The sequence below is a fragment of the Phyllobates terribilis genome, unplaced genomic scaffold (genome assembly GCF_046119375.1).
Source record: "Phyllobates terribilis strain yellow unplaced genomic scaffold, ASM4611937v1 Scaffold_8__6_contigs__length_399053987, whole genome shotgun sequence".
NCBI classification, from domain to species: Eukaryota; Metazoa; Chordata; class Amphibia; order Anura; family Dendrobatidae; genus Phyllobates; species Phyllobates terribilis.
In genome coordinates, this window is record NW_027362768.1 from 361,835,612 (window position 1) to 361,847,789 (window position 12,178).

The 12,178-nt window shown below is 45.6% G+C and overlaps 1 protein-coding gene across 2 annotated transcripts in view; it reads right to left on the reverse strand.

Annotated features, from left to right (window-relative positions):
- SHQ1 (SHQ1, H/ACA ribonucleoprotein assembly factor) overlaps positions 1-11,829 on the reverse strand; it is a 68,633-nt gene extending 56,804 nt beyond the window's left edge. For both annotated transcript variants that reach the window (XM_073644764.1, XM_073644765.1), the window contains exons 1-6: positions 11,750-11,829; positions 8,325-8,478; positions 7,789-7,853; positions 6,806-6,928; positions 4,083-4,234; positions 2,867-2,979 (exon numbers count right to left, since the gene is read on the reverse strand). In XM_073644764.1, the coding sequence (XP_073500865.1) occupies positions 2,867-2,979; positions 4,083-4,234; positions 6,806-6,928; positions 7,789-7,853; positions 8,325-8,467 (596 nt within the window). In that variant the 5' untranslated portion in view covers positions 8,468-8,478; positions 11,750-11,829. The remainder of the gene's footprint in view (positions 1-2,866; positions 2,980-4,082; positions 4,235-6,805; positions 6,929-7,788; positions 7,854-8,324; positions 8,479-11,749) is intronic.
- Positions 11,830-12,178: the final 349 nt, after the last annotated feature.

The window sequence follows — 12,178 nt, forward strand, 5'->3', positions numbered from 1 at the left end:
GGCCAGATGGATGGGCCAGAGGCTGGATCAGTAAAGGGCAGAGAGCTCCACTCCGACTCAGACGCCAGCAAGGTGGAGGTGGGGTACTGGTATGGGCTGGTATCATCAAAGGTGAACTTGTGGGACCTTTTCGGGTTTAGGATGGAGTGAAGGTCAACTCCCAGACCTACTGCCAGTTTCTGGAAGACAACGTCTTCAAGCAGTGGTACAGGAAGAAGTCGGTATCGTTTAAGAAAAACATGATTTTCATGCAGGACAATGCTCCATCACATGCATCCAACTACTCCACAGCATGGCTGGCCAGTAAAGGTCTAAAAGAAGAAAAAATAGTAACAAGGTCCCCTTGTTCACCTGATCTGAACCCCATAGAGAACCTGTGGTCCATCATAAAATGTGAGATCTACAGGAAGGGAAAACAGTACACAGTGTCTGGGAGGCTGTGGTGACTGCTGCACGCAATGTTGATCAAGCAACTGACAGAATCTATGGATGGAGGCGGCTGAGTGTCATCATAGAGAAAGGTGGCTATATTCATCACTAATTTTTTTGTTTTTTGTTTTTGCATGTCAGAAATGTTTATTTCTAAATGTTGTGCACTGATATTGGTTTACCTGGTGAAAATAAACAAGTGAGATGGGATTATATTTGGTTTTTATTAACTTGCCTAATAATTCTGCACAGTAATAGTTACCTGCACAAACAGATATCCTCCTAAGATGGCCAAATCTAAAAAAAAAACACTCCAACTTCCAAAAATATTAAGCTTGGATATTTGAGTCTTTTCGATTGATTGAGAACATAGATGTTGATCAATAATAAAAAATAATCCTCTAAAATACAACTTGCCTAATAATTCTGCACACAGTGAATAGAACCGGCATGGAGGTTGGAGCAATATTCAGTGGTCTGAATCTCTGGACCTCGAGCTCTGCGTACAGTCGGAGCTGATAGTGAAGACCCATCCTAAAGATAAGATCATCAACGTAATGCACGACCCCTTTAAGTGTTCCTATGCAATGACCCCCCTTTAAAGGTCACGGCCTGGCGATATGCAGAATACGCTATGCTGTGAATGGCGTCGGGGCACATTGCCTTTAAATTCCCCCTCCCCTTAATAGATGGGCATCATTGCAATAAAAATAGAGAGACGAGCGCTGGTAGGAGAGCGGCCAGCTGGCTCCGGCTGATGGATGAATGAATGATGTCAGCGGCAACTGCAGAGAATTCCTCTGGTGTTCATCAGGCGGATTACCCTGAGCTGGGCGGGATTGTGCAGGATCGCCGCGCTGGGCCGGAGCCCGGGAAGTGATGGATGGACAGCGCTGCCTGCGGGGCGCCGGGATGGAGGCGCAGCACAGGACGGAGCTGTAGCCATAGTGACGGCGCGGACGGGGGAAGGAGGACCAGGACCAGGGAGATAAAAGCTGAAAAGACAAGAAGCGAGGAGGAGGAGGACCGGGGGCAGCGACTGCAGCGCCGCACACAATATGCAGGAGGGAAGAGCAGCGCTCACTGACAGAAGACGAGGACCGCGGGGAGAACAAGGGAATGAATGAACCACCATGTATATACATAAAGGAATGAATGAGCAGACACGGAGGAGGGACCGCGCCGGCGACTGACCGGGTAAGGGAACAATTAGAAGGAGGAAAGAAGAGTAAATTACTGAAAACAACTGAAGGAATAAATGCGGGAGCCGGGAAAAGTCAGGCGATAAGGGACAAGAAAAGAAAGAAGGAAAGAACGGAATGAGGAAAGTGGAAATGAACAAAAAACTGGTAGTAAGAGGCGAGAGAAAACGAGGGCGGCGGCGAGAGAAAACGAGGGCCGCGGCGGCGGCGAGAGGAAACGAGGGCCGCGGCGGCGGCGAGAGGAAACGAGGGCCGCGGCGGCGGCGAGAGGAAACGAGGGCCGCGGCGGCGGCGAGAGGAAACGAGGGCCGCGGCGGCGGCGAGAGGAAACGAGGGCCGCGGCGGCGGCGAGAGGAAACGAGGGCGGCGGCGAGAGGAAACGAGGGCGGCGGCGAGAGGAAACGAGGGCGGCAGTATGAGGGGGGACCAAATAATAAGGAAACTACTGAATGAGAAGATAAACAAGGGAATGAGTAACAAAACAACTGACTTAAAGTGAGAACATATGAGTGAATGAAAGCATTAAAAGGGAATAATTGAATAAGTGAGGGGAAAAAAGTAAGAATGAAAAAAATAAATGAGAGCGAATTAAAGGAAAGATCTTCATTCAGTCAGTCCGTGAATGACTGAATGAAGATGAATTCGTGAATTAATGAAGGCATACAAGTGAAAAAAAAATTAATGAGGAAAAATGAGAACGAGTGAAGAAAAAAAGAGTGAATTACGAGAGAGTAAGCTACTGAAAGAGTGAATGAAAGCGAATGACATGAAATCTGCATCCGCGGGTGTGACTGCTAAATGTGTAAACTGAATGTCTGGAATACTGATGAATGCTTATCCATTTATCTGCTGATTCACTCAAACAATGAATGAAGCAGGTATGATGCCAACGACGTGATGAAACTCCTGCACGGATTCCTCGGGAACCTTGGCCGCAGCCCCAACGGTCGCCCTGAATGTTACAGAATATCTAGAGATATGGGAGGACCCCTTTAATGACCCCAGTACGGTTACACTTACACCCCACTAGGGGGCCGCCGTCTACACGGTGCATTTCCAAGACATGATCTGACACGGACTCTTCTTCAGGCTCTTGGAGAAACGCATCAAAGCAAATACATGGAGAGAATAAAAAAAAAAAAATACACAGGCGCCAGATCTTACAGGATCAAACCTAAAGTGATGTCAATCCTTCTGGGGACTGTGCTGCCTCGCAGACATTAAAAGGCACTTACAGGTAATGATCGGGGTCAAACTTGGCCTTTTCAGCTGCCAGACGCCGGTGCGTGCGTTCTGAGGCCGGGGTGACGTCTGGATCTCGTAAGTCAATAACATCATTCAATTCCTCCTGTAAGAGCAGAGAGCAGCGTGTCATCCGGGGGCCGAGCACAAAGGCTTCAAGGGGATGGATGATAATGTGCAGAGTGATGAAGAGGAGCTCGATGGTCTCTAGTCTGACCGGTCAGAATGGACATCGAGGTTATAAGGAAGCAGAAGATACCATGCTGTTATTGAGACCGCTGGGTGTAATGATGCGCCCTATACTTCGGGGGTCATCTTATACCTTAAAGACGTTTTCCCAATGCGGAAAACACTTTAACGAAAGACCTTAAGGTGCTTACCTTAATCCCGGCGATCAGCTGTGATCGATGCAGAAAGCGGCGGCAGCTGCACATTTCTCCTGCAGTGGCCTCTGCTGTTGAAGAGTGGTATTACTATGTGCCCTTTTACCATGAGCAGCCTGTGGCTTTCCAGCTGCTTATGGTAAATGCCCACTCAGAGCACGCTGGGCATTGTAGTCACACAACAGCGGGAGTGCAGCAGATTGTAGTCGTCCTCCATTGCACTAGCTGCTGCTTCGGGTGCCTTAGTGTTTCCCAAGATCTCTCCATTGATGTCAGTGAACAGAAACAGTTATAGCCCTTGGATGTAGACCTCATAATGCTCACAGCTGGGAGTTTGCTACAATCGCATCCAGTTGGGACAACTCCAAACTGATGCCTTTTATCTGCACTGATACACTGTAGCAAACAATCAGATCTTGGCTTGCAAGAGATTGGGTGTCGCAGATGCCCGTGGTTCACGGATATTTGGGAAGATTAGAAACAACTTATTTGATGCCTGAAAACAAGAGCGTTCATCCAGTGACAGCAAGCAGAGATCCTGAAAATGGAGACTACTTGTATTAGAAAGTTACTCTGCAGCGTTTTCGCTCCAACAAGAAGCAGGGCAACAGTGGAATAAAATATTAAGACGCGCTGGAGACGACAGCCGGAGCGCGAACGTCCCCGAGAGGCGGAAGTCGGTGCCAAGAGATAAGACATCAACAATTAAGCAGCAATTAGTAAGACGCGCAGCAATGTGTGCTAATGTGGGGATATAGACCAGCGGATAACGATGGCATCGCCGCAGCTATACCTGACGCTGCCCGTCTATCTACACAGACCGCACCTGAAGCCTCCCGAACACGCCGGCACGCAGGTTCCCGAATCCATAGCCGCAATGTGGGAGGGCATCACCGGACGGTTCTTCAAAGGGGGTCTGCTCTATCTGCCAATCAAACTCCTCCTCCTCTTCCACTTCAGGGACTTCACTTGCAGAACCTAAAATAGAAAAAGTAATTTACAAGTAGAAAACGAGTCGGCGCACAACTCTAGCTAAAACCATTCTTCGTTTCCAATGATTCGGCGATTGCAGAGTTAAAGGGATTATCCCGTCTTTTAAAATTCATGGTTTGCATTAAATCAATTGAGATTGACGGTTTGATGAGGCCGCGGTGCTTGTGAGAGCGCTGAGACGTCTTCAGGGTTAAGATGGATTTGCAGGATGGCTCGTATGTAGCAGCGATGGTAAAGTGCGGCACGAGAGGGTATGAACCGGCCCGTAAGCAGATGAGCGATCAAGCGGCCGCAACACTCGCACGAGTGCGGAAGCCCCTTCACACAGATGAGTGATCCAAGAATTGCACCCCCTGCTGATTTAATATTGATGGGCTAATCATTTTATCTTATCAGTGCCTGCTTCCCTCGGGGGCTGTGGTTAGTGGAGGAATTCATACTGACTTCAATGAACTAGGGCAGTGGAAGGGTTAATATTAGCTTTTCTAATAGACCGGGGAAGTGGAGGCTTTAATGAATGCTTCGCTGATGGACTACGGTAGTTGAGGGATTAATTCTGGCTTCTCTGGAAGATAGCATAATGGAGAAGTTCATACTGGCTTCCTGGTGGTCTAGGGTAGTAGAGGGGTTAATTCTGGCTTCTCTGAAAGATCGGATAATGGAGGGGTTAATACCGACTTCCTGGTGGTCTAGGGGAGTAGTGGGGTTAATTCTGGCTTCCTTGGTGGACTAGGGTAGTAGAGGGGTTAATTCTAACTACATTGGTGGACTAGGGTAGTAGAGGGGTTAACACCTGCTTTTCAGCTGAATTAGGGTAATGGAGGGTTCCTGATCGACTAGGGTTATGGAGGGTTTCATGGTTGCTTCTCTGGTGGTCTCGGATAGTAGAGGGGTTAATACTGGCTGTTCTGATTGACCATGATAATAGATGGGTAATGTCGCCTTCCCTGGCAGACTAAGATAGTGGAGCAGTTCATGCTGGATTCCCTGGTGGGCTAGTGTAGTAAAGGGGTTAACACTGGTTTCTAGATAGACTAGGGTAATAGCAGGTGGGAGAGGGCAGTTAATGCCTGATTTTCGGCAGAATAAGGGTAATGGAGGGCTTCGCAGGTGGATGTAGACTATAGACAAGTAATCCTGGCTTCCCCGGCAGACTAGGGTCATGTATATGTTAATACTGGAATTCCTGGTGGAGTAGGGTAATAGAGGGGTTAATATTGGCTTTCCTGGTGGTCGACGGTTAGTGGATCAGTATAAGGGCCTCTTCTGTCCTGGTGGGCTAGCGCTGTCCTTGCTTTATTTTGGGCAGCCATTAAAATGGATGCTAAGGAGACGCTGGACGGCTGCAGGAGGCGACACGCAGGACAAAAAAAAGCTCCTCCAAGGGTAGAAGCATATGAAACCTGTGCTCCGTGATGGGAGTATAATTTTAGAAATACATACGTCACCATTATTAATTGCATTCGCACAAGAATTTGCTTAAAATTATCCTGCAATACCCTACTTCAACCACTTGGTGGCATTGTTGCAAACACTTGTGGAAAAACCAATGCAACCTGCGGTGATCCAGTGATCTAATCACAGTGGGATCGTTCATTTCTGTATTATCCCCTCATAAAGCAGCGGCGAAGGGACACGGCGGGGACTTTTCTTCTCCAGCTCTGCTTATTCCTGCATAAATCATCTAGAAGGATCTCCCAGGGGTGGACTCTCCTTCCTCAGTTATGAGAAGCCATTACTAATGTTGCTTTCGCCAGCACACGTCCCTCCATCCCATGTAAGCTGTGCATTTCCCCAGTGCTTAATGACAGTTTGCAGTCAATAGCCGTCTCCATCCCCGTGGCCAGATAGCGGAGCGCAGACGGCCGTGACTCCGGAGAAGCGAGTGAAGCAGCTGTGTCTGCTCCGTGCACCTGAATTACTCCTGCGGGATCGGCTTCCCCCAGACGGGGACATCACACGATGTCTGCGCAGAAAACTGCAGCGCGCCAGGAGAGAAGATATTGATCCTGGGACGTGAATCACATTATCTGCAAAACCTGTAAACCGTAAACCATCAGAACCAGATGCGACACCAGGGGCCTCCGAGTCCCAAAGAAATGTATTGATTGCTGGGGGTCCGGCTGCCACAGAGATCCCCCCAACAATCCCGAGAACAATGACCTCCGCTACATTCTCTCTCTATGGGGCTGTCGGAGATTGACGAGCGCCGAAAATGGCTTTTTTTTTCTGGCAGTCAAATAAAGAATGAATGGAGCGGAGGTTTCCATGTACGACCTCGGCTCCATTCAGACAGGGACGGTACAGCCCCATTTTTGGGATCACCAGGTGTCGCTCCCCAACAGCTGATGGGTCGAGGGGCGATAAGGGTCCGGCAAAGTAAATTTCACCACCTGATCCTTTTGGCAGCGGCTTTCTCTGCTCTCGCGCACAAACACTCAGCTGAGTGTTCCTGTATGGGGGGCGTTGGGAGAGATGGCGGACGGGGGAAATGAGCAAGGTCAGATTTACACTTTGCAGGTACCAACTGAGACATAAATAAAGAGAAGCACTCACCCATCTCTTCAATCAAGGGCTTACACGTCCGTGCCCCCTTAGGTGCCAACAGGGATGTCAGCAGAGTCAGGCCCTCAAATTGCTGTCCGGGGGTCTCTTTAGGCACCTGGAGAGTGAAAACACCTAAGAAAGAGGCACAAATCGCAGAGGTGAGCTGTACAGAAAAATAAGCAGTTGCAAAAAAAAAAAACGGGGGGGATGGCTGTTGTACTACTTTCCATTCCTATGTAAATGAAGCAAAAACAGATTAAAATAAAAAGTTATGCAAATTTCTAACACAAGATGTGTTTTCATGCTGCACTATCTTAAAGATCTCTGCTTGCTGTCAAAATTCCACTATCTTAGCTCAGTCCTGCTATCAGACATTCACACCGAGCAGCTTCACCTGAAGTGGGAAAGCTCGACATATTAGGAAGCATATATCACATTTATACAGTGTGCTAAGTTGGATGTATAAACCTGAATTGCGCAAAAAAAACAAAACACCACTGCTTTCGTCTGTATATGGCAGTACAACCATAGACTGAAATGGGCAAGATGTAATAATAATAAAAAACAAAACAAAAAAAAACAACACTTTTTGTGCTCGAGAATGCCCACTGCTCCACTAATTCTCTACGGGACCGCCGGAGCACTGTATACAGCCACCCATCAATTCCAATGGGTTATTTCAGACCCAAGCTCTAGGGCTGAGTGGGGGTCCGAGTGGCCAGACCTCCATCATTCCCACAAGGTATCATCTATCACGTTTGCTGTGAGGAAATAGGAAAATATCAGATGCACTACAGAGAGAGATTTTTGCATTTGACGCATTTTTTCCACATTTTTTGTGCATTTGTTTCATGCATTTCCCATAGGCTTCTCCGTAAATGTTTAAGTAAGTAAAAGCCATAAAGAATAATAATAATAAAAAAAAAAAAAAAAAAGAAGCTTCCAGCCTTCGCTGCTAAAAAGTGTATAAGAAGGGCGTTATAAATTCTTACCATCATCCGCATTGTACGTGGCTTTCTGTCTTCCATCTTCCACTATCCTCCCAGGCAGCGTTAATCTAAAGATAGAAGAAAACCATGAACCTATACAAAGACCTGTCAATCTAGGGCAGCCGGCGGGGAGAAGCCATAGGGGACCCGCCTGTCCGACTGGTCTACAGCGCGGCGCGGTCCAGAGTTAAACGTATATGGCTGGAATCGAGCAGCCACCGTCTGATCCATGCTGCACGTGGATCAGGCTGCATGCATCAGCTGTCAGGTTCCCTTTAAGAGTCGTCTGGATAGGAACAATTCATTGCAAATTTCAACACGAATGCTGCATCAGATTTGTGGAAAAACGCATGTTTTACACATTCATTTCCTTGCACCCATTCCACCAATTTCATACTGTGCATCCTCAGTAAAAATCCGTAGCAAAACTGAATAAATAGTCCACAAAAAAAAACATAAACTAAAATGTGTTTCATCGGTGAGAACCCATGTGTGAAAAATGGGCATCTGAACGAGGCCAAACGTGGTTTATCTCTCACCTTAGGAAGTACGGCTTGGCAAAGAACTTCAAGTCCTCTCCATCGATGTAAAGATCAAACTCTGACACTCTGGCGTAGGGAACCTTGATGGTTATGGTAAGAAAGTCCGGATCCTGCGTGATGTCAAACGCCGGAGTGATCATTGCGGATCACACTAGAAGAGAACACAACAAAGGTCACTTTTTTTTTTTCATATCTACTGATTTTGGACAAGTAGCCGCCCGACCTAACCAAAAAAAATCAGCATTCTCCAACATTAGCTCCCACAGGATGAGAGAAAGAAAGAAGACGGGTGCATCCACACCACACTGCCCTATAGGACGCCATATATTCTCTTCATACAGCAGCTGCATTACCAGGTGTATAGGGCTTAGGGCTCCCCGTGCCCCCAGTAGGTACAGTAGATTGCTCCAAAAATGTGGACAAAAAAAAAAACTAAATCAAATTGTTGCTTGTGCTTTATTATTTTATCGGGGCCAAACATTTAGTTTAAGAAGGGGTTTCTCCTAATAGTGGACAATCTCTTTAAAACAGTCATTGGCCATGCAAAAAAAAAAAAATAAAAAATTGACATGTCTCGGGAGTTGGAGATTTAAAAAAAAAAAATTTGGTTCGTAAGAAAGTTTGGAACTTTTTTAACCGATAAAATAATTTAAGGGAACCTGTCAGGTCATTTCAAGCATGTAAACTGTCCCCAGCACGTTGTTAGTGATGTAATGTGCATCGCTAACACGTTATTATCAATAAAAACGACGCTGCAATGATGTACAGGTGCATCTCACTAAATTAGAATATCATCAAAAAGTTAATTTATTTCAGTTCTTCAATACAAAAAGTGAAACTCCTATATTATATAGAGTCATTACACACAGAGTGATCTATTTCACGTGTTTATTTCTGTTAATGTTGATGATTATGGCTTACAGCCAATGAAAACACAAAAGTCATTATCTCAGTAAATTAGAATACTTTATAACAGCTTGAAAAATGTTTTCCTACTGAAATGTATGTTCAGTAAATGCCTCAATACTTGGTTGTGGCTCCATTTGCATCAATTACTGCATCAATGCGGCAATGTGGCATGGAGGCGATCAGCCTGTGGCACTGCTGAGGGGTTATGGAAGCCCAGGTGGCTTTGATAGCAGCCTTCAGCTCATCTGCATTGTGGGGTCTGGTGTCTCGTCTTCCTCTTGACAATACCCCATAGATTCTCTATAATAGATTCTCTATGGGGTTAAGGTCAGGTGAGTTTGCTGCCAATCAAGCACAGTGATACTGTTGTGTGTAAACCAGGTATTGGTACTTTTGGCCGTGTGGACAGGGGCCAAGTCCTGCTGGAGAATGACATTTCCATCTCCAAAAAGCTTGTCGGCAGAGGGAAGCATGAAGTGCTCTAAAATGTCCTGGTAGACGGCTGCGCTGACTTTGGTCTTGATAAAACACAGGGGACCTACACCAGCAGATGACATGACCCCAAACTATCACTGACTGTGGAAACTTCACACTAGACCTCAAGCAGCTTGGATTGTGGCCCCTCCACTCTTCCTCCAGACTCTGGAACCTTGTGCAGTGTGTCAATGACTGCCTTCTGGACATCTGTCAAGTCAGCAGTCTTCCTCATGATTGTGGAGCCTACTGAAACAGACTAAGGGACCTTTTTAAAAGCTTAGGAAGCCTCTGCACGTGTTTTTTGTTAATTATTCTAATTTACTGAGATAATGATTTTTGTGTTTTCATTGGCTGTTAGCCATAATCATTAACATTAACAGAAATAAACACGTGAAATAGATCACTCTGTTTGTAATGACTCTATATAATGAGTTTCACTTTGTATTGAAGAACTGAAATAAATTAACTTTTTGATGATATTCTAATTTAGTGATTTACCTGTATATAAAGCACATTATATACTTATATAGTACCTGCTCGTTTAGTCATAGGGGTGCGATTCATTTTCTGTTCAGTCGTTAGAATCCCGCGCTTGCGCAGCGTGGTTGCTCCCAGCCGGCCGCGCTTGCGCAGAGTAGGGCGGGGAGCCGCGCGTCATGGCGCATGTGCAGCTCCCCGCTCTACACTGCACAACACGGCTGGCTCCACGCTACACACTGCAAACAGGGAAGTCAATCAAACTGAGTGGGCGGCAATGCCCATGACTGAACAGAAAATGAATCACACTCCTATAACTAAACGAGCAGGTACCACAAAGAAAGAGAAAGACACAGGGCAGAAAGAAGCATGTGCGCACCAGATTTAGAAAAATATCATCAAAATTTTATTAGGAGAATTAAAAACATTTAAAAAGATACACACATTAATCTTAAAGGGGTTGGATGAAATAATCCAATATGATAAACCCCTACCGCAGGTACATATCATAATAAGGGCAAAGATATATATTAGTCCCTGGTATTGTAACAAGATGTATTAGACTATGACCAGAGATATAGATGAGAAAACAATAGGAATGCAATTTAATTTATCCTTGCAGGGTATCTGTAGCACTCCTTTACATGACTTTGCTGTGCCCATTTACTCCTTTTCCTGTCTAAACGAGCAGGTACAATATAAGTATATAAAGTGCTTTTTATACATCATTACAGCACCATTTTTTATGAAAATAACGTGTTAGTGATGCACATTGCATCACTAACAACGCACTGGGGACAGTTTAGATGCTTGAAATGACCCGACAGGTTCCCTTTAAATAATAAAATAAAAAAAATTAAACACATTAGATATGCAGAAATCATTATGACCCGGAGACTCATGTTACCAGGTCATTTTTACTGCAGAATAAACGCTATAAAACGGAAAAAGAAAGAAAATTTATTTACAATTTCACCACAATTGTAAGGTAAAATGAATGGGGTCGATCACAACTACAACTCGCCCAGCAAAAAAAAAAAAAAAAAAAAAAAAAAAAAAAAACACACAAGCCCTCATATGGGTATGGAGCCGGAAAATATAAAAGACAGCTGTGGATCTTGAAAAAAAAGTGTAAAAAAATATATATATACACACGATCAGCTACAGAGGGGGGTCCAGACTTTTTTGGAGGTCCAATTTTAGCCCATGTAAGACAAAGGCAGGTCCATACAATACACTTAATGGTGAATATATCTGAGACTTGTAGTTCCCTCCAGATTATTAATGGTTATTGCACACAGGCAACACCCCAATTCTCTGTTCACTAGGGAGCTGCAAGTTGTGATTCTGCAATCGCTGTGGAACTACAACTCCCATCATGCAATGACTGACAATCTGCAACTTCTCAGCTTCGTGGGGACTGCAACTCCCAGCATGCCCTGAGATCCAGAGCCCCCTCCAAACCGTACAGCCATATGTTGCAGACGCCTCCTCTGCACGGTACAGTTACTCTTAGGCTAGTAACCACATTCCAGCACCGCAGCGCTCTCACCGCTCACCTGCGCCACACACTCCGCACACGCCGCGCTCCAGGTCTTACTACTTCCGGGTCTGCACGTGTTACAGAATGAGACCAAAAGCAGAGCACTGATTGGACGACTGATGAAACGAGTCTCCACCCCCCCTGAACCTCCTCACCAATGACATCTTGGATTAGAAACAAACGGGCGGAGATTGGCTGCTGACACAGCGGCTGCGGGGCGGGGCGTTCAGACATCTTGTGGTTGGCGGAAAGAAGTCTGAAAGTCTGAAAGTGCCAACCAAGCGTCCTGGTTGTCATGGAAACGAAAAATAAAAAAAGCGCTATGTACCATAATCTATTAAAGGAAATAAAGAAAAACATATAAATTAGTTCATTAAATATCCCTTACTTTTTACGATCTCTGCTTGCTTTCTATAGGACCTTTTCTGTTTGCAGAGGTTCAATA